This window comes from Serinus canaria, chromosome 8 (genome assembly GCF_022539315.1).
Source record: "Serinus canaria isolate serCan28SL12 chromosome 8, serCan2020, whole genome shotgun sequence".
In the NCBI taxonomy this organism is placed as follows: domain Eukaryota; kingdom Metazoa; phylum Chordata; class Aves; order Passeriformes; family Fringillidae; genus Serinus; species Serinus canaria.
The window spans coordinates 17,163,885-17,183,306 of record NC_066322.1 but is presented as its reverse complement, the minus strand read 5'-3'; the positions used below and the strand labels follow the sequence as shown (position 1 = coordinate 17,183,306).

At 40.1% G+C, this 19,422-nt stretch overlaps 1 protein-coding gene and 1 long non-coding RNA gene across 4 annotated transcripts in view; one reads left to right on the top strand and one right to left on the bottom strand.

Annotated features, from left to right (window-relative positions):
• Window positions 1-8,813, top strand: part of ALG14 (ALG14 UDP-N-acetylglucosaminyltransferase subunit) — a 19,287-nt gene extending 10,474 nt beyond the window's left edge. The window contains exons 4-5 of one of the 2 annotated variants that reach the window (XM_018912190.3): window positions 4,016-4,117; window positions 8,133-8,813. In XM_018912190.3, the coding sequence (XP_018767735.2) occupies window positions 4,016-4,117; window positions 8,133-8,363 (333 nt within the window). In that variant the 3' untranslated portion in view covers window positions 8,364-8,813. The remainder of the gene's footprint in view (window positions 1-4,015; window positions 4,118-8,132) is intronic. The other variant, XM_018912191.3, reaches the window with a different exon arrangement.
• On the bottom strand, window positions 3,403-19,422 carry LOC108961777 (uncharacterized). 2 transcript variants are annotated; one of them, XR_001990147.3, is made up of 4 exons: window positions 19,207-19,422; window positions 9,000-9,100; window positions 6,572-6,708; window positions 3,403-4,266 (listed from the first exon to the last, which is right to left on the bottom strand). It is a non-coding gene; the product is annotated as an uncharacterized LOC108961777 (long non-coding RNA). The 2 variants fall into 2 exon arrangements; XR_001990146.3 differs by having other exon boundaries at window positions 6,572-6,742; window positions 19,207-19,401.

Below are 19,422 nucleotides of genomic sequence, written 5' to 3'. Positions count from 1 at the left end.
AGCAGAAACGCTGCATAAAGCTCCATTCATTAGCAGATTGCACATCCTGGACCCTTAGGACCAGACTTTTTTTTTTTCCCTTTTCTGGAGACTCTTCTCAACAGTTCCCACTGCCTCAGGGCTCTACAGAGCCTGAAATAAGTAGATATTTTCAGATGACTGCTATTTGGAAAAACCTGGGTTAAATCAGGCTAATAAGGCAGTCCTCCCACATTAGGGCCTCCTTCCTGTGGGAAGTCTGTAGTAAGTTTGCACATTTGCACAACAAGTACATGTACTGCTGTCAGAGAATGAGAATGAAACTTCTTTCTAGAAGCCTGAAACCTGCACAGTTTATCATCCTTGTAGCAATCACCTCTTCTTTTATGACTGCACATCCCATCACACATGCCTGATCCCCTGACTGGTTAAACTGACTATGGCAGCTTCTGGTTACAGAAGTGTTTGCACAGTAAGCTCAATGAAAGGAGATCATTATTTCATTTAACTAAGATTTTCCATTCTTTGTGCCCTGCCCAAAATGCCTTAAGTTCATAACACTATCACAAATTACTGTGACAAATAGTAAGTTATTGTCCCTTATATCATGGTTCTAATTGGAACTTTGTGGAAAGCTACAAAATCTGGGTGGTGGCATTTTTTTCTTTATTCATTTTATAACAAGTGATCTTTGTATAATGCAATATTAGGACTATCTGCTGCATTCTTTTGTACACTGCATCTTTCCACAGTGTTTATAATTCTTTGGACCAGACTGACTGTATGTTTGATCTGCTAATGTTCTTCTAGGATCAAAACAGTCAAAATAAGCAAGAGTAAGAACATTGGATTAAGAACTTCAGCAATACAAATTTTTTCATCCAAAAAGAAAACAAAGTGAAGGCATCAAAATTTGTTTAGCTTCTCAGTGTTGATGAAAATGAGTCTTATCCACCTCTCCTACCTTGTGTACTGTGTGCAGCTTCCCTGCAGCCCCAATGCAGAATTACCCTGTGCTGAGCACTGATAAACATCTGAAGCTATTCCAGTCAGCTGGTTCAAAGCTTTGTTGTAGCTCTGCCCTTTCTTTGACTGCTAATTAGACTTGCCTATAGACACTCCTTTTCAGAGGGAGGACAGGACTAGCAGTAAAGATGAACTGAGGTCTTAGCTTAGATTTTAGGAGGCATTTTTAGACGTAAAACAGTCAACCCATCAGCTCTCAGGGTCACTATGAACCTAATGAACAACTTGGTCACACTTCCATGTATGTTATAGAGCATAACACGCTTGCTAAAGCTAACCACTGGTATGCAGAGACAGAGTGCCAACACCTCTAGGTTTTACTGTGAAGATATTTCAGGCAGGTATTTGATGCACATTCTTGCTATACCAACTGTAGTGATTAGGCAGTAGCCCAAGAAATGTTTTATGAACATTCAAATATCATGTTTAGTTAACCTAAAATACTGCTTTCAAGATGAAGTTAAACAAATGTCTGATTAAGGAAAGACACACTGAGATTTGCAATTAAAGACTCAACCTAGGCCACTAGTAGTAACATATATGAGTATATTTGAAAGTCCTTGGATTTAATTTCTCCTTTTGAGTAGAAGCAGGCTACTAGAACGAGCAGTACTTTTGATATGAACAGATATAAAAATTATTTGTAAAGAGGCTCTAAAAGGTTGGATGATATTTCTCATGGTGACCAAGAGACTGTGGTCAGGTTCACATTCAGCCAAGGTAACATTGCTGAAAGCCAGCTAGTACCTAGTGTTGTAGCTAGAGATATAGTTCAGTAACTACCATTTAATTTACTTGGCAAAGGTTTTTTACTGAATTATTTATGACCAACTTTTTCATCTACACTAGGTCAAATTTCCTCTTCTTCCTACTAATTTGTCAGCAGCAATAAACCACATACCCACTCCATAGTAATGTAGGTAGGGAGTTAGTTTATTCTCCACCCTGTATCTGCTTTGGTAATCTTGTTCTTTTTTAACCAACCTATCCCTCTCCCACAGTTTCTCAAAAGACTCAATGGTTGTTTTGTTGGTCCCACAGACAGCCTGGGTGTTCATGTAATGTTTTAACAACCAACACTAACAATTTCACAGACTTGAGCCTTAGTACCAGTCTCACAGCTGTCATTTATTATTATTTTTAATTGATCATTCTATGCTTCTCATTTTACATTTGGCAACTAGGCTGGGAAGTATGCTGATGGAAACTACCACTCCAAAGACCTTTTAATCCCAATAACAGACCTGTCACCTGGCATACAGGGGCAGTTAGTATGGTGCCTAAGGTTAGACTCCTTAGAAAAAATTAAAGCCTGCATGTTTTTTCTTTAGGCATCCAAATGAACCTTCCTCACTAAGCTGTTGCCTAACTTCTGACACCCTTAATGACCCCAGTCATATCTTCTCTTTTCATCAGTAAAGCCCTTGGGCATACCCACAAGCAGACCTGAGCTGTTTTAAGTCTTTACAGTGTCAAATAGCCACATGCATAGCTAAACTCTGCTGAAATCCAGGGCTGGGAGCTTCCCTCACTGCTTTGTATTTAGAGGCTGATGCAAATCACATCAGCTGGGCCTCTTCCCTTGTCTTGCCCCTGAGGACAGTGGGTTGGTGGCTCTGGGTCAGGCCTAGAAGGCAGAAGTGATAATGCCTAATGTTGTTATGATTAAAACCTTACATCCAGCTCCTAGTGGTTTTGCAGAAGCTCTCCTTTTCTCCCATAGAAAAATCCACTAGGTAGGATTTTTTTCTGTCTCTCCCCAAACTTTTAAAAAGTGAGAGCTGCATAAAAGGTGATGCTTCCCAATCTATTTTGTTCTATGATGAAAGTAACACTCAGAAACAAATAGAAGCCCAGCTGTGTAGTGTACTAATTTAGAGTCCTTGCTCTTCCACTTCTCTCTTCCCCACTCTGGCATTCACTAATCTTATTTATCCTGGTTAGGTAATCTGCCTGTAGGACCACACATGTCTCCACTTGTTTTGAAGAGCACCTCACTTGTTGGCTGTATTGTATGATAATAACAACAGCTGCTGTACCAGTGAGATCCAGAGGGGAACAAGAAAGGTTTTCATGGCAGTGCTACAGCCTGCAGTTGCTGACCAGCCCACACACAAGCTGTTCCTGTAGGACACTATAGCCACCTTCTTGCATCCCTGATGATTCAAGTGATTTAGACAGCAGAAGATTAAAGTGTACCCAGGTATAATTCAGTTCTACCTTAATTACCTGATTTACATCAGACTACACAACTAGTTTTGGCTTTTTTTTTTTTTGTCCTGCCTTGCATTCTGTAGGTAAGTTCAAACAGAAAATAGGGTGTGAAGTTTTAGCTGGTTTTATATGCAGGTGGTGGAGGAAGGTGAACTGGATAAGATCTTCACTCTTCAAAAAGAATAAACCAGTAGGTAGTTTAATGACCTTTCTATTATGCAAACAGAACCTGAAATTCTTCTTCCTCCCCATCAATAACAATAATAAGAAATTGTTGAAAAAGGTTCCTGCCTTTTTTAAACGGTAAAAGGTATTAACAGTTCTAAGCTAATTTTTCTCAATGTTCAAAACTTGAATTTTCAGACATACTGAAGAGCAAAAGCTTCCATAAGAATACTCCCTCTCAGCATGGTTAAGTATTTGAGTGTGAAGTTTTTGAAATAGTAATATAATATTAAAACCAAGCAAGGGCTGATGAGCTCATGAGATGCTGTAATTTACATAGCAGAATACAAATTAATTCATTGCAGATTCTCTCTTCTTGTGCCACAGAAACAACCACCTCCCCCCATCAACACAAAAACCAGACAAACAAAAGAATTCATTATTCCTATAACATAGGAATATCTAATAGGTTTTTCCTGCACTGTTAAAAAGTAGGTATGCATAGCAGTTAAAAGGTAGAACTTGCATAGATTTGGATCATTCAGTTAACCCAGCTATGGTCCATTTTGTATCACTCCACTTGCCTTTGCCTCTTTTAGTTGTCTATCACCACCACCTCCTATTCCCTTAGTCTGATCTCCAGGTGTTCAGCACTGAGGAGTGGGGAGCATTACCAGAACAAAGGAGGCCAGGCAGTGTCCTACAGGTACTCCAGGAGGCAGCTCCATGCTTGGTAAGCAGCACAACCTTCAGCTCACACATGCACATTCTCACACCACCATCCTTCCCTGTCAGCAGGGCAGTTTTTCTGCTCTTGTCCTGGTGACAAAAGGCCAATCTCTGCAGAGGTCATTAAGGAGAGCAGCAGGTGTTGCCAGTTCCCTATGCAAAGAAAATTGCAAATTAGTTTTCCACTTTACTGAATTGAGGGGGACTTACATTGTCCTCCTTTTGATTGTTGTACTTTGGAAACATAAGTAAACACTTGTTCTTTAAAAGATATGCAGCAGTTGTATGTTTATGTACTTAGGAGAAAAGCTGCAAGTTTACTGCTTTACTCATTTTTGCTTTGGCCAGTGACATTTAATCCCAGTGAAGCTGCAAGCTCTGCTTTCAGTGTTTTCCCTGGTAAATGTCACTCTGCTACAGTGCTGCATTCACCAACTCTAAAGTAGCTTTTATCAGCAGTGGTGCCATGTGCCAGTGTTCCTGGTGTTCCCAGACTGCTGGCTTAGCTTGTTTTCTTTCAACAGCTGTGGAAAATATCTGAAACACAAAGGCAAGAACTCGTCCATTTTTATATAAAAACTGGTTAATAGGAAATTAGATTTATAGAGTTGCTGAAGGTAAATATTGTATTCTGATCCTTTTCTTCTAAACCTCCTTTAATATACAGCTTGATTTGTTCATTTTACTGTTTAGAATTTGGTTAGATTGAATTGGCAGAGAATTTTAGAATGTAGGACTTAGTTTATAGACCTAGCTGTGAGCCCAGGCAGCCAGTGAGCCACTGTAACAGTGAGGTGGACATTTCTTGCATTAGAGTTGCATTTGAATGGTGTAGAGAGACCTGTAGCACTGGCTTCTGGAACAATCCCTTACAGCTTCTTGGCAACAAAGTAGGAACCCCCAGTGACCAGGAAAGTCCTTGGACAGTTGCAGCTCAAGAGGTCACAAAAGTGACACAAAAATTGTCTTGGGCACCCTTTTTCCCCTTTCTGCTGCCTCATTAAGGAAGGCTGAACCCAGAGATTTTCAGAGACATATCTCATGCAATGCAAATATTCTACAGACAGCCTTGTAGCTAAAGTAAATAGATTCTGAGGGAAACAGACAAAGGGAAAGAGATTTCTGAGGGAAACAGCATTTACAAGTGCTGTTTGTAAATAGATGCTTGCGGGAAACACCCTCAATAGCTGCTTGACCTTGTAGAGGGCCTGGTCCCTTCTTGTCCAATAGATGCCTGCCTCTTCCCCAGAGCATACTGCTCATTGCCATGGGCTTCACTAGGAGATACTGGTATTCTGCTGGTGGGGAAAAGCAAAAGCCTTGATCTTTTCAAAGTGTAAGACATCAATAATTCTCCAAAATTTGCTTTTGAACACTGCTTTGAAATTCACTAGTAGGACTGCTCATCTTCTCATCTTTGAGGAAGGCTGTAGGTGATTCAGTTGCTTTCCATCATCCTTTCCAGTTTGTGTACAGGCAGGAGCTGAACAGCAACATTTCTACCTTACACCTACTGCAATGGTTCCTCATCTTTATTATGTACATATTTGTTTCTCAGAAGTTTCCCCTGTACATCATACACTTGAAGAGTGTATGATGTTGGACTCCAAGCAGAAGCACCACTGGTTTCCCTTCCTGCTGGCAGTGTGAGAGAGAGTAAATAGGACTGGTCAGACCAGATTTTTGGAGAGGAATTGCCACTGCAATTGCAACTTCACCAGTTCTAAGCAGGACATGCCTGTAGACACGTACTGAAGGTTAACTGAAGGTTAATCTTTAGTTCTGACTTACAGATCACAGCCACCAGTTCAGACAGGGATCTGGCTGTGGGCTTCAGCCGGTTTATAACAGTCTTTTTCATGGCCAGTTCCTAAATCCAAGCATTTTGGGATAGGAACATCTATAACCCAGAGTATTATATGAGCATTTTGCATACAGAAATCCTATAGAGCCACGTCTGCTTTGTCCTGTTTGAACACATATGTGTGGAAAGGGAAAGACCAGATGACATGAGTTATGATCAGACCATGTACTTTTTAAAGACGCCAAGTCCATCGTTTTCCTGATCCTTTTTCCTGCATGCAGGTACTTTTCCGTGGATCAAAGGGCATCTGAGAGGCAGCTTACAAATTATAAACAGTCAGAAAGTGTAAACTGAAAGTTTGAACTGAATGCATCATACCAAAACCTGAATATAGGAGAGGTATTTTATTATTATTTTAATTTTGATCGCCTACACTTACACTAGAGAAACAAATGTTAATACAAATAGAGATACCTAAACATGCCTTAAGTTACATGCCAGTAGCCATGTACCAGCATCACAGCCAACATTCATGCAAATTAATCAAACTTTCCAGGAAATACGGCAAATTGCATTATTTAGTTTACAGATATGGAAAAGCTTCTTTGAAATGCAAAAAGGCAGCATGTGTGGTTGGTTTATGTCCTTACTCACCAAGCCAAATGTATAAAAAACAGATCTGCATTCTCAGTAGATTGTAGAGTAGGATATAAGGTCCCAGCATGGATGTGCTTGAAATCAGGTTCAGCAGGAGGTTTGAAACCACTGTATTCTTCTCTGATTTCAAAACTCTAGGATGTAAAGATAACATGTTCCACTTCTGAGCTATATAATACAAAAATAACACAAAATAAGTACATCGTTGCAAGTTTCAAATTCTAGTAGCTGTGGATGTTGATACCCTAAAATTTCAAGATTAAAACTGCATACAGCACATTACTTGTAAGGGACTCTGAGAAAACATCAGCAAAGTCTTGCATTAATAAATGGTTCAATCAAGATCAACGATAAAATCAGAACCTTTTTAGAAACAGTATTACAGTCTGATGATTCTGTCAGAAAACGCAGTGTTACAGTCATCACATCCCCAAGCTGGATTTCTGGGGCTATAATCAAAGCAAAGAATAGTTGAGAGAATTTGGAGCTCTGTGGCACCAAATCTGTTGCTGCTTTTAGCTGGGGCAGGGTGCTGCTAACCAGATTACCAGTGGGATCTTGCCATGAAGCAGGAAAGGAAGTGTTCTGAACTAATTGTTACAGCCCTGTAGCAGAAATTCAGATTTTTCCCCCCACCAGTATAATATCTTTCACAAGCTGGTAAACTTGGAACAAAAAAATGTGAGTTTTTGGGGTATAGGGCCATGATTTTATAAAAGAACTCTTTATTTCCCTGTAACCCCAGCTGTGCAGAAAAGTGCTGATTACATGGTAGTATTTAAGTTTAGTAAGAAATTTCTTGCCTGAAATCAATTTGGATACCGAGTGGAGTGTCTAATATACCCTGGTTTAAACCTTTACTTTTAAGCAATCTGTTTTTCACTTGAACAATGTCTAAAATTAAAAGAATACTTTCTTTTATTGTTAGCATTTTTAAGTGAATTTGAGATCTCTGCTCGAAGGACTTGACATGTTTTTACCAAAACTCCTTCCTTCTGTATGCTTTTAAATGTCTCCTAGTGTTTATTAAAAATAAAAAATAAAATCTAGTCACATGTACCAGCTAACAGATTCTTGTGAAGGTCCTAATTCATCAGCACATTTTTGATCAACTCTTAAGTGTTTTGCTGACTTAAGCCAAGGTTCAAGAAGTATATAACTGGATCCCAGGTTTAATCCTAATTAAATTTCTTTGGCTTTATTATGTGCACAGATTTAATGACTGATACAACACAAATCTGAGAGTGGAAGTTGTTTTGGTTATATACCCACAAGTGAAGGAATTGTAAACTTTTCCTTCATAGAAATAACTGTGCCATCTCAGAGGTCTTTTCCTCCGTCATAACATGTAAAGAAATATGGGATTTTGAATATGGTATTATTTGGTACTTTGAAATAATGATTTTTGTTTGCCCCTCCTATTTTTTAATATTCACCTGCCTTTTCTGGGCTTTTAAAAATATTTTTTGAAATGTAACGTTAAATGAATATTCACTTAATTCTTTACTGTATGAAAAACCTCGTTATTTACTTTTGTAATGTGTTTCATCTCTTTTAGATATTGTGCAATGGACCAGGAACATGTGTTCCTGTCTGTTTATCTGCTTTTCTTCTTGGCCTTCTACGAATAAAGAGAACAATCATTGTGTATGTAGAGAGCATCTGCCGTGTGGAAACTTTATCCTTGTCTGGAAAAATTCTTTACTACTTTTCAGATTATTTCATTGTTCAGTGGCCTGATCTAAAGAAAAAATATCCCAAGTCAGTGTATCTTGGTCGAATAGTGTAGCAACAGAAGACAAGCTAAACTTTACCTGAAATAGATCGTACAAGCTCCTCATTTGCATTCCTGTAGTAATTTATTTTCAGCAATTCCTGTCACTAAATTAGGCTGGTACTTAAAAATGAGACAATAAAGTTTTCCCTACATTTAAATAAAGTTTGTGTGTATTTGTTTTTATTGCTATCATGTAGGTCTGTTTGCCAATAACCCCTAGTGGCTTTAAGTCTATCCTGTCTCTGTTTTCATCTAGTTTTTCTGCTATGTGAATGGTAATTTTTGTCTGCAAATAAATATGGGAATTTGTATGAATGTAACATTTCCTGTAAGGAAACTTTGTGTCATTTTTAAAATTGTAAGCAACAAAGTCTTTTTCTAGCACAACAGATTTTATTTCCTTTATGCTAGTGGTGAAGTCCCTTGTGAATCCTTAGAGAATAAAGGAAACAGTTATATTAAGTTGGCTTCATGACAGTTTGTACTTACAGTCTTCCAAAACTCCCAGGGCATTAAACCAGTATAATTTTTCCTCTGGTCTTGTCAAAGCTGTCCTTATAATCTGTTGTGCACCTTTGAAAATTGTTGCTCACTTCTTAAGATGAATAAAAAAGGTGACAAGTGTCATGCTACAGGCACAATACTTACCCAGTTAAGAAGACTTTCAAAGCTTATGTACAAAAAGCCTTAGCAAATCTACATCAAGCAGAGCAAAACTGTCAGTTGGCGAAATTGAACTGGTTCAAGCTCTGAAATAGAGAAAAAAATCAGTAATAGGGGAAAGAACAAATTCACTGTATCTTTTCCTGATACAGTGAATTTGACTTCCAGTATATCCTCTTTTCTCATTTTAAGCACCTTGCTTTGAACAGTACAATATATACTTGAGATTTTGCCATGAAAAATGGTATCCTGTACATTGGAACCACTTGTAAAAGATATCTTGTTGGCAGTAAGCATCTGAAAGCACACTCCAGCATTTCACATTTGTCTGGCAAAGTGAAATTCTACAACTGTCCCACCTATAAGGCAATGTAAACACATCTGTCATCTGTACACACAGAGAGCTCTGTGGCTGGCTACAGAAACATAAACAAAGAGAAAAGCTCAAAGAAGAGGAGAAACGCCCTCCAGAGTGCACAGCCTGACTCTGGTGAAGCCCAAGCCGCTGCTCAGGAGGGGACTCAGGGAGGGCTTTTCCTCAGCGTCAGATGTCAAAACATTGCAGCAGCTCTTCTGATAGGGAACAGGGGTGAAATTTACTCAACAGAAACAATGGGTCCTGCTGTTAGGAAACGAGGGTCCAGAGGATAGGCTGCTTCATGCAGAAAGCCATTCGAAATCATCAGAAGACATGGTGCAGAAACCTGCTGTCACGATATTGCAAGGCCCTGTGGGGAAGCCAGCTGTTACAACCTGTCCAACAGGCTTAATAATCCTCGGCATGAGTAGAGTCCCTTGATGTGGTCACATGTGAGAACAGGGAGTTTTGTGGGTTTTAACCAAGATTATGTCTGAAATTAAAGAGCAGTTAATAGGTTAAGGCTATGTGAGAAGGACTTTGTGCAGCACATACTGAGGTCCTTGAAAATGACTTGGTTGAAGTAAATCTGATGTGTCCAAGGGCTTTTTTCCCCCGAACCAAAGTGAGGACTATCTTACCATGAATTTCTGCCCAGTTGCAGATAGTTTGATACGCTGGAGATACACTGGACTCTATTATGGCTAATGGTAGTTTATTTTAGATCAGTGCTTTCTGTTTTGCAAGGGAACTAGAGTAGAGGGGAAGGGGACAGAGGCAGCCTCTTCCTCTGCTCTGGGTAAGGGGCAACAGCAAAGGCTTAGTGCGCTGGCGTTTAGAGAAGCCTGTCAGGAGCAGGGCAGTGAGGCTGCCATTGCTGCACACAGCCCGTGGCAGAGCCGTGCACTGGGGTTTAGAGAAGCCTGTCAGGAGCAGGGCAGAGAAGCTGCCATTGCTGCAGCAGGGCCCGGCCCATTAGCGAGGCCTGCCCTGCCGTGCCCTGCCCTGAGCACAGCCGGGCCGCGCTGCCTCCGCTCCGAGCACAGCGGGAGCGGCCCTGGAGGCCTCGTCCCGCTCGGGGTTTTCACCTCAGCAAAAGCAGCCCTGGCTGCTCCGTTACTCACTGAGAGCCTTGCCCAGGGCGGGGTTTGGGGTTTTGGTGTGTTTCCCAACTGTGGGTTCATAAACTTTTGAGTCTGCCTTTGAACACTGTGGAGTTCCAGGAATTTTTTTCAGTTGTCACCTGCGTGGCAATGACTACTGCCAAAAGAAAGAACTTGCCTGTTCAGACTTGTCACCTCCCATGGAAACACTCTGGAGGTAACAGTAGATTTCTTCACAAGAGGCTGTCCTGAAAAACTGAATTGCTCCAGGCCATCTGGACTAGTCTCATTTTCAAGGATTTGGGAAGACTTTTCCCACTTTTTGTCACTGGCTGCCTTCTGGGGGAGCAAAGTCAAGAATATCTCAGCTGACATATCTATGAATATGAATATCTATGTTCCCCCAAGAGCATGTTATTTACTCTGGGAAACACAGGTTAAAGTAGCACATATAAAGTGGCTTTTAATGCAGATTGTTGGTTATGAGGGTGTGGGATGGTACCCATTCCCTGGCACTGCTATTTTCCTAACTGGCTCAAGTGCCTACTTGAGTTACGGGCATTTACTTCTGAACAGTTTTTAATTAGTTCTAGCAAGTGAAAACTTGGATTAGAAATGACCTAGAAGTCTCTAGAGCTGAAGCAGGTAGAACCAAAATTGGAAGATCACAGCCTAACTGACCAAAGCCTTCAACAAAACACTGTATCACAGTCATAGGAGATAGTTCAGAAAAAAAGACTTTGGCTCAAATTCTCCTAAAAGAAGTTTTGCTATCACCCAGAGTGACTTTTCCTTGAGAAGATTATCTCAAATAACTGCTAGTTCTCTCCAAAAGCACAGTGGAGCTGAAGTAAACTAGCATTTTGTTATTGAGAAGCTCTTTCTTATCTTTTGTTTTTAGAAGGTGGGTACAACCAAACAGTCTATTGTTCTAGGGGAAAACTGCATTCTTCCTCTCCTAGAACAGAACAGAAAACAGCTCTCCCAGGGTCTAGCTAAAGACTTAAAGGTCACTGACTGGATTCCTTAAGTTTAGATTCTTCGGGTTTGCTATGTCTCATTTGTTCTCTTAAACATTAATATTATGGCAAACACATTTGCATTACATACAAGGAATGTTTGATGTGAAATACATTACCTCTTTTTCTCCACCTCCAAAAGAGGAAACAGTTGTGTATCATAGATTTGAAGCAAAATGGGGAAGAAATATATTTTTAAAGAAAACAAATAGGATTTTATGGAAATACCATCATCAAAATTGGCAAAGATTTTCAAAGAGAATAGAAGGCATCCAGAAACTCGTTCTCTGGGTCCTAGCACGGAAGCCAAATTCTAAATGAATTTTCTTTATCAGATTGTTTTATCTAGATATGCATTAGCTGACAAATATTAAATATTCAGCGTTACTTTACTTTGTTTAGTGCCAAGAGGCACCATCCAATTGAAGACATTTTTGCCCCACACTTCAGGGAAAAAGCACAAAAGACTCGCTGTCACCATTTCTCTCTAGCAGCTGTGTCTCTTACATTTCCTAGTGGAAATGAAGTGTTCTAACAGGCCCTTGCTAGATGTCTCCCTGGCTGTTCAAACACACTGCATACACAGTGCTTGTGTCTCCTTCAAATCACGTTTGTGTTGCCTTGGCAGGGCTCTGAGGGAGCTGCCTGGCTCTCAGTACTCTGATAAGCCTCTCCTTTGGCTGGCCCCACGTGCTGTGCCAGCAAACTCCTGCTTGTTCCAGGAGCTGGGTGAGGATCTGGGAAAGTAAGCATTGAGCCCTCAGGCTGCTCACAGCACAAACTGAGCCCTAGACCTTTCTGAAATGTGAATTTGACTTTTCCAAAGACAATACTTCCTGATACTTCCTGATAGCATAATGGCAGTCTCATGACCAGTATTGTTGAAATCAATAGGAAGTACTCAGAGGCAGAGGTCATCTTGCATAAGCTGCTTGGTAAGAACGAAAATTTTGCCCAAGAATTCAGGAAAACCAGTAGCTCTCACAGTAAGAGCTTTAGACATTTTTCCTCTCATTGCTGTTTCATGCTGCAGTGGCAATGGAGAAGGAAATGAAAGTGGCATATGATACATGAAGATGAACTTTTGTTGACATACTTATTTTAGCTCAGGTCACTATTCTGCAGAGTATAACATTTCTCATTTAGAATTTCTGGTATCTATTTTACTCTCTTACCCAAAAATTAACACATTTTATAATCCAGTTCATTAACTAGTCAGACGTAAATATGCATGCAGCAGAAATAAGCAATCTCACATTTAGCTGTGACAAGAATAGGCTTTAACCATGCATGCATCTATAAAAAGATGTTTTTGTTGATTGATAATGTGAGTTTTACACATACCTTGTGTTATCTTCTCGTGTACCTGAGGAACAAAGCTAAACAAGGAGTTTGATGTGTTTGTTCTTCTCTAACAAGAGACCGAGCAGGAGTAATAATATTTAACAGACAAAAATGGGGGAAATGAGGGTCTCTCTGAGGAATGCTTAATGTTTAAAAAAACTTATAACACTTTTATCAATTAAGATATTATGCATATTAAACAAGTATTTTGTAAATTGATAAATTAATGAACAGTAGCACAGACATTAGTCCACTGTTCCACCCAGAATGTTTCATTTGCAGTGTGGAGTGCCTTTTTTTTTTTTTTTTTTTTTTGGAGGAACTGTTTTGGGGGTTTGAGTTTTCTAAATACAAAAGTCAGGTATTGATGACTGTGCAGCGAGATGATCTGGACAGTACTGGGTTTAGGCAATACTGGGTTTAGGCAACTGCTCAAAGAGATTTTGTCTCATCTTCAGAGGAAGAGAAAGAGAATATTCTTAGATGGATTAAATTGTCATTGTACTATGCAGCAAATAATTTTTAAAGGAGTCCATAAAAAAGATATATTTTTTTTTAAATATTGTGACTTAAGAAGTATTTTAGACCCTACAGTGAAGTTGCTAAGCATAACCCTACCCATTCTATGCATCAGTGCACAGTAGCTTCTTAGAATCAAGAACCCTCTCATAGGTTTAAGAAAGAGTGGATATTTGTAATGCTGTATCAACAGTCAAATCTGCTCAGTTAGCATTACGGTAAACTCGACTTTCAGCTGCCAACAGCTTGGCAATTAGAGTTTCCTGCCTTATTGTTCAACTCTGCAATTGAACTCTGCTGCTTTTCATTTGTGATCCAGCTTGGGATGTCAGCTGACACTGAAATGAATGTCCTAACCTCCAATTCAGTGGCTTAAAGGATATCTCCCCTACATTCACTGCCAAGATGAAATCCAGAAATTATTATTCAGCAGCAGTAAACAGGGCCTGTTTTTGCAGGCACCCATTTGTAAAAAAGCAAGCATGACAGCTGGGAATTACTGTTAAATGTGCTTTTCATACCCACACTGAAAAGCAGAATATTAAAAGTAATGTAGCTGTATTTGTAAAGAAGCAGTTAAGTGACATCTTAGCAGCTCTGCATTAACACTTGTAATCATTCCTTTAAAAAGTAACTTCATAAGAAGGTACACTAAGATTTTTCAGTGCAGTTAGATACAAAATAAATACCTTTGAAAATTATTGGTGGATCTCTACTCTTCTGTCACTTTCAGATAGAAGATGACCACTAACCAGCAAAGCACAGAGCACATCGCAATTCTAAACATATTTTTCATTAAACTCCAGACTAGAGATAATTCCTGAGAATCTTCATCTAACTTTTTATTTGAATAACACTGAGGGTAGAATAGGAAGGCTGAGGAAATACAGAGAGAGCTGCTTCCCTGTAAAGTATGACTTTGGAAAAGCTGAGCAGGTAAATCTGAGAGGAAAGCAGTTACTACTGCTGCCTTGCTCCCCTAACACACCTCCCACCCCCTCCAAGTTCTTCCAGGTTTATTGAAGAATCAGAATCTATGCCAAAGCAATTAAGGTTTTATACTGGTTAGACTGAATTTACCCAGTTCAGCATTGTGCTGTGATGTAATGAACATTTCTATATGCTCCTTTGCCAAGCTTTTCCTCTGAAGAAAGTTTATTATAGACCACAGATATAACTTTATTTTGTATCTGTTTACTTGCAGCTTTAACCCCCATGACCAGGATTTTCCTTTGTGTTTACAAGTAAACTTTATTAGTACTTTCTAGTCCATCCCACAGCCCCTTTTGGAGATGGGCCAACACATGTGGGAACTGCAAATGCAGAACAGAACCATCCCAATCCTGCATTTACTACTGAGCAAGCACACCTAGCACACACTAAGTACCTCATATTGATGAGGTACTTAGTGTGTGCTAGGTGTGCTTGCTCAGTAGTAAATGAGGTACTTAGTGTGTGAGGTGTGCTTGCTAGGTGTGCTTGCTGAAACCACTGAGTTTCAAAAAATAGGTATTGCTTGCACTTAAACTTGATCAAATAAATATTTAAAATATTAAATCTTTGTTTCAGCTTGGGAGGGAAAAAAAAAGAAAAAGAAAGGACAAAAGTACTTTTCCATAGCACCAAAAAACCCACAAAGCCAAAATAAATAAGCAAAAAACACCCAAACCATCAAAAAAACCCCACACTCAACATCTTCTGGAAATTCTGAAGTTTTGCGGGATGCAATGTGAGCATAAAATAGACAAGATTAATGATCTGGGATAAAGTGGCTAAAAACCTCAGCATTCTGTGTTCTGGTACAGTCTCAGTTATCTGAGCATCAGCTATTCCTAATTCCCTTCTCTCCCCCAAGTCTGAATCACATCCTCTGACATCTACTGAAGTACATTACAGTGACATGGATTATTTGAAACCTCTCTTATTCAAACAGATTTGGGATCCAAACTATTGTAATAACTGAGTTTCCCTGCCATGGTAGCCAGCCTCTGGCTAAATGCCACTGTGTCTCAGCCAGTCACTCATGTGCAGCACTCAGCACTCTCTGCTCCATTGCACCATTCCAGTCCCAAAGAACCCTATAAAGCACTCTGACAATCACTTGCTATGTATTGTTTTGCTCTTGAAATCATCCTAATTTTTAAGTATAACTTTATTGTGAGATTTCACAAGAAGGATAATGAACTGAAGTTAACAGGCAAAAAACCAGCACATTTTCTCGAGCTTGTGAGAATACCTTGTCAGATGTGGAAAATATTTCTGACAAGGAATTAGTCTCATTTAGAAAATACTGCCGAGATAATTAAAATTGGAAGAAGTCATGGAATTAGGCAGCAAGGAGAGGGGTTTTATTCCTTTTGCCTATATTATAATTTTGATTATTAAGACTGGATTAAGATTATTATTACCGGATAATTAACCAACCTTTTAAAATATCAGCACTGTTCAAGAGTAGTTTTGTTCCAATAAGTGTGCATGAAGCCATTAACCATCAAATAACTGTTCTGTTCACAGGTCAATTGTAATTATTTTGTGTTTCACATCCACATTAATAAATTTGAATAATACAACATGAAGTTGCATGAAAAAAGTTACCATGTGCTATCTTGAATCAATCCTCTTGTGAGGTTATTATTGGGAACACTATGGAGAATGAAGAAAAAAATTGGTGTTAATACACCAGACCTTGAAAGATGTAAATTTGTCCAGACCTGTTAAGGAAATAAAAGGAAGGAGAACATGCTCAAGTGGCATAAAAATCAAGTTTGGAGGTTCAGGAAGGGAGATAAAGTGTTGAAATCAATCTTAGATCATGCTGAGCAGGCTTCAACCAAATAGTAAATGTAATAACTACTTCTGCATCCTGGAGAGACAGAAATTGCTTCTTCAAAATATATATGTGAAAATCTATATTTCATGTGTATACATGGAAAGTTACAGGAATAGCTAGAAGCCAAGAATTACAGAAGCACAAAATACCACAAAGTTACAGTTTTCTCCCTTTCTTTGATTCCCTCATGCAGTCATCCCCTCCGAAAGAGAGGACTGATGGGTGAAGTTTCATAGAAAAATAAGGAAAGTTTCAGGCTTCAAAGTCATTCTGCATTAGAATTAACCTGTTATATCATTAACTTTTGCATCCATTCCGAGTTTAAGAGTGGAACACATCCTTCATGTTCAGTGTTTATAATTCCGAGGCAGCAGCCCCTCCTCATCAGGGCAGAGGTGCCCGTGGCTCAGGGCGCTCCTGGGGCAGCAGTTCCCGGGAAGCTGCCAACAGCAGCAGCTCCTATGGAACCACTTGGCCTTTCCCTCTGTCCTCGCAGAACTGCAGCTCAATACAGCTGGCAGTAGGGGGGTGTGTGCCCATCCTCTGTGGCTCACTCCTCTGCCCAGGGAAGGGGAAATCCTAGTGTGTGCTGGTTGCTTGGTCCCAGCCTTGGCTCATCCAGACTTCCAAGGAAGTGGCCTGGTGAACTTCAGGAGCTACAGTGTGACTGATGGGAAGTTTTAAGAACAGCCATGAGAAGCAAAATCATTAAGAAGGAAAAGGCCACCCTCTTAAGTCTAGTGTTTAAAAGTGGCACAAAGATACAGTGCCAAGTTATTTTCCTACCAAAGTCTGCCTCAAGTTGAGATACGAGACCTGAGTTGGTTTTTTTCTTCATACATATGAAACACAACAAAGAAGAAAAACACACGAAGTCTTGTCTTCCTCGCAAGGAGTGGTTCTGGTAGCACATGCTGTCCCTGCAGGCATTTCCTTGTGTTGTGGGTAAATACCACTGTGAATGAAACTGACGGCTGTTAACACCGAGTCAACACTTCGGCACCTGCGTGCTGGGGACACAGCCTGGATGCGAGTGTTTAGGTCCCACTGATGGGGAAGTGAAGCCATCAAATGAGAGGGAGAAAGGGCACTCTGACCCACCTGCTGCAAGCCAGCACACTGCTGTTCCCGTGCTCGAGGAACAGAATTGTAAAATATGCCAGGCATTTGGGTTGCACAGCAAGCAATCTGAAGTGCTTTGTTGCCTTCTGCTTGTGTAGTGGTTTTTGCAAGTTAAAATCCCACACCAGCAACAAGGCTTTCAACCAGGCAGGGAGGGGCACATGACAACACAGGACCCCCAGGGGCACAGGACAACACAGTAATCAGGTTGCAGGTAACTATATTTGATTTTTTTCCCCTATATCACCATGGAATGTGCTTCAGCAATCAACTGTTCTTGAGCTATACCACCACTGATAAGAATGCAGCTATCACATTTTAAGAGGTCATGAGCCTAAAATTAAAAAAAAAAAAAAAAAGCAGAAAAGTCTGCCTTAAGCTTATTTATGAACAGCTAGCACAAGCAGGTAACAAGTCCCCCCATCCTCATAAAAATATGAGGGACAGAAGATGGCATCAGCACTAGAATCAATGAAAAAGTGATGGATGAAGAAGATGTTTTAACAAACTAAATACATTGCTTTTGTTTAAATACAGCTTAATCTCTAAAAATACAAACATGTAGATAAGTCTTTCCCTTTGGCAAGTTATTTTATCATAAACATGAGTAACATTGATGTCCTTAAAAATTAATCACAAAGGGGAGTCTTCACAAAGTTAAGACCTGGGTTCCACTATTATACTGCCAGAACTGATGCTTAAATTCCCTTCTCAAAAGAGAGATTTGAACAAGACACTTTCAAGAAAAGTCTGTATTTGAATTTTTTTTCTACTTCAGTATTTTAGGCTTGGTCCTATGTGATTCTCTGAGCATTTTGGCATCATGTGCATCTCAGAAAACATCTCCATATAAGGGAATTTACTCAAGCAACGTAGGGAAAACACAGAACACAGATATCAGATAATAATTCCATCAAGGCTGAATTTGGCCCCATGATTCAGTTTGTGGTATTTGAAAGAAGTCTCTGTACTTAGTTTTTCCAGATGTTGATTTTAAGAGACTTGCAAGATAGTTTTAGGTAGAATTAATGACTGTTGAGAAAATGCTGTCTTCTGTAGTCTGGTACAGAGGAAAGAGGAGTGGGCTACGAACACCTCTTACTGTCTGTAATTGTTCTACAAGGCAAGAGAATCTCTCATGGGATGAGAATGGTCTGGTAAAGTAGTTGAGAAGCAATACAGCACACATACAGCACAGCACATTTAAGCAAAGTACCAAGGGCAGTGCTGCATGCCCCCAGAATGTTCCAAAGTAAGTAGCAGTATGAGCACAGCAAGGTTTTAAAGGAGATATTTGAGGTAACATATGAATAAATATTATACCAGCTTACCTAGGACATGCATTACTTTTAAAAGGAATCCTAATAAATGAAAGATTAGGAACAGTTTTGGGTAGTACTAAGGCTGTTCTGTAGAGTTCTTTCTTTGCAGTTTCAGCGCTACTGCTAATGTTTGGTTTTGACCATCAGTAAGATTCAAGTCTTACTGGAGTCACAAGTTGTATTTATCCTACAGCAATTTCAATAATTTTAGTCACACAAGTTAATTAGGCTAAAACATTACTGAGTGTCAGTGTCCCTATCTAGCTGGGACAGGCCATTTCACAATATTGGGAGTAGTCAGCACACTGACATGGCAGCCTGAGAAAAACTCCCCCAAATTCAAGAGAATTGCAAAAGGCCTTAGTTAGCTCCTTGCCTCAGCTGAGGCACATCAAAGGGGAAGAGAGCAGCCCAGCCTTGCCTTGGCCTCACCATGTCAGCTCACTCATTTGGCTTTTTTTTCCTTAATCCTTAGGAGACAACACAGTTGTAACTCAGAAATTCCAGAGTATTTTCCCCTTCCTCAAGCCCCAGGCTGGGGGCCAGCCCTGTCTTTAGCCAGCTCCCCCCGTTACCTGCAGGCCAGCGAGCTCCATGGACGGCGGCCCAGTGCGGGCCCTCCTGCCCTGCCGGGGCAGCGCCACTCCTGCTTTCATTCTCCCTGCACCCTGTGCTTCCAAGCTCTGTGCCTCCCACCCAGGAACCTACTCCTGTGCTCCAGGCAAAAATCACACCCATGACCACAAACACACCCACGGTGGTGTATTTCTTCATTTGCTTCCACCCAGCCC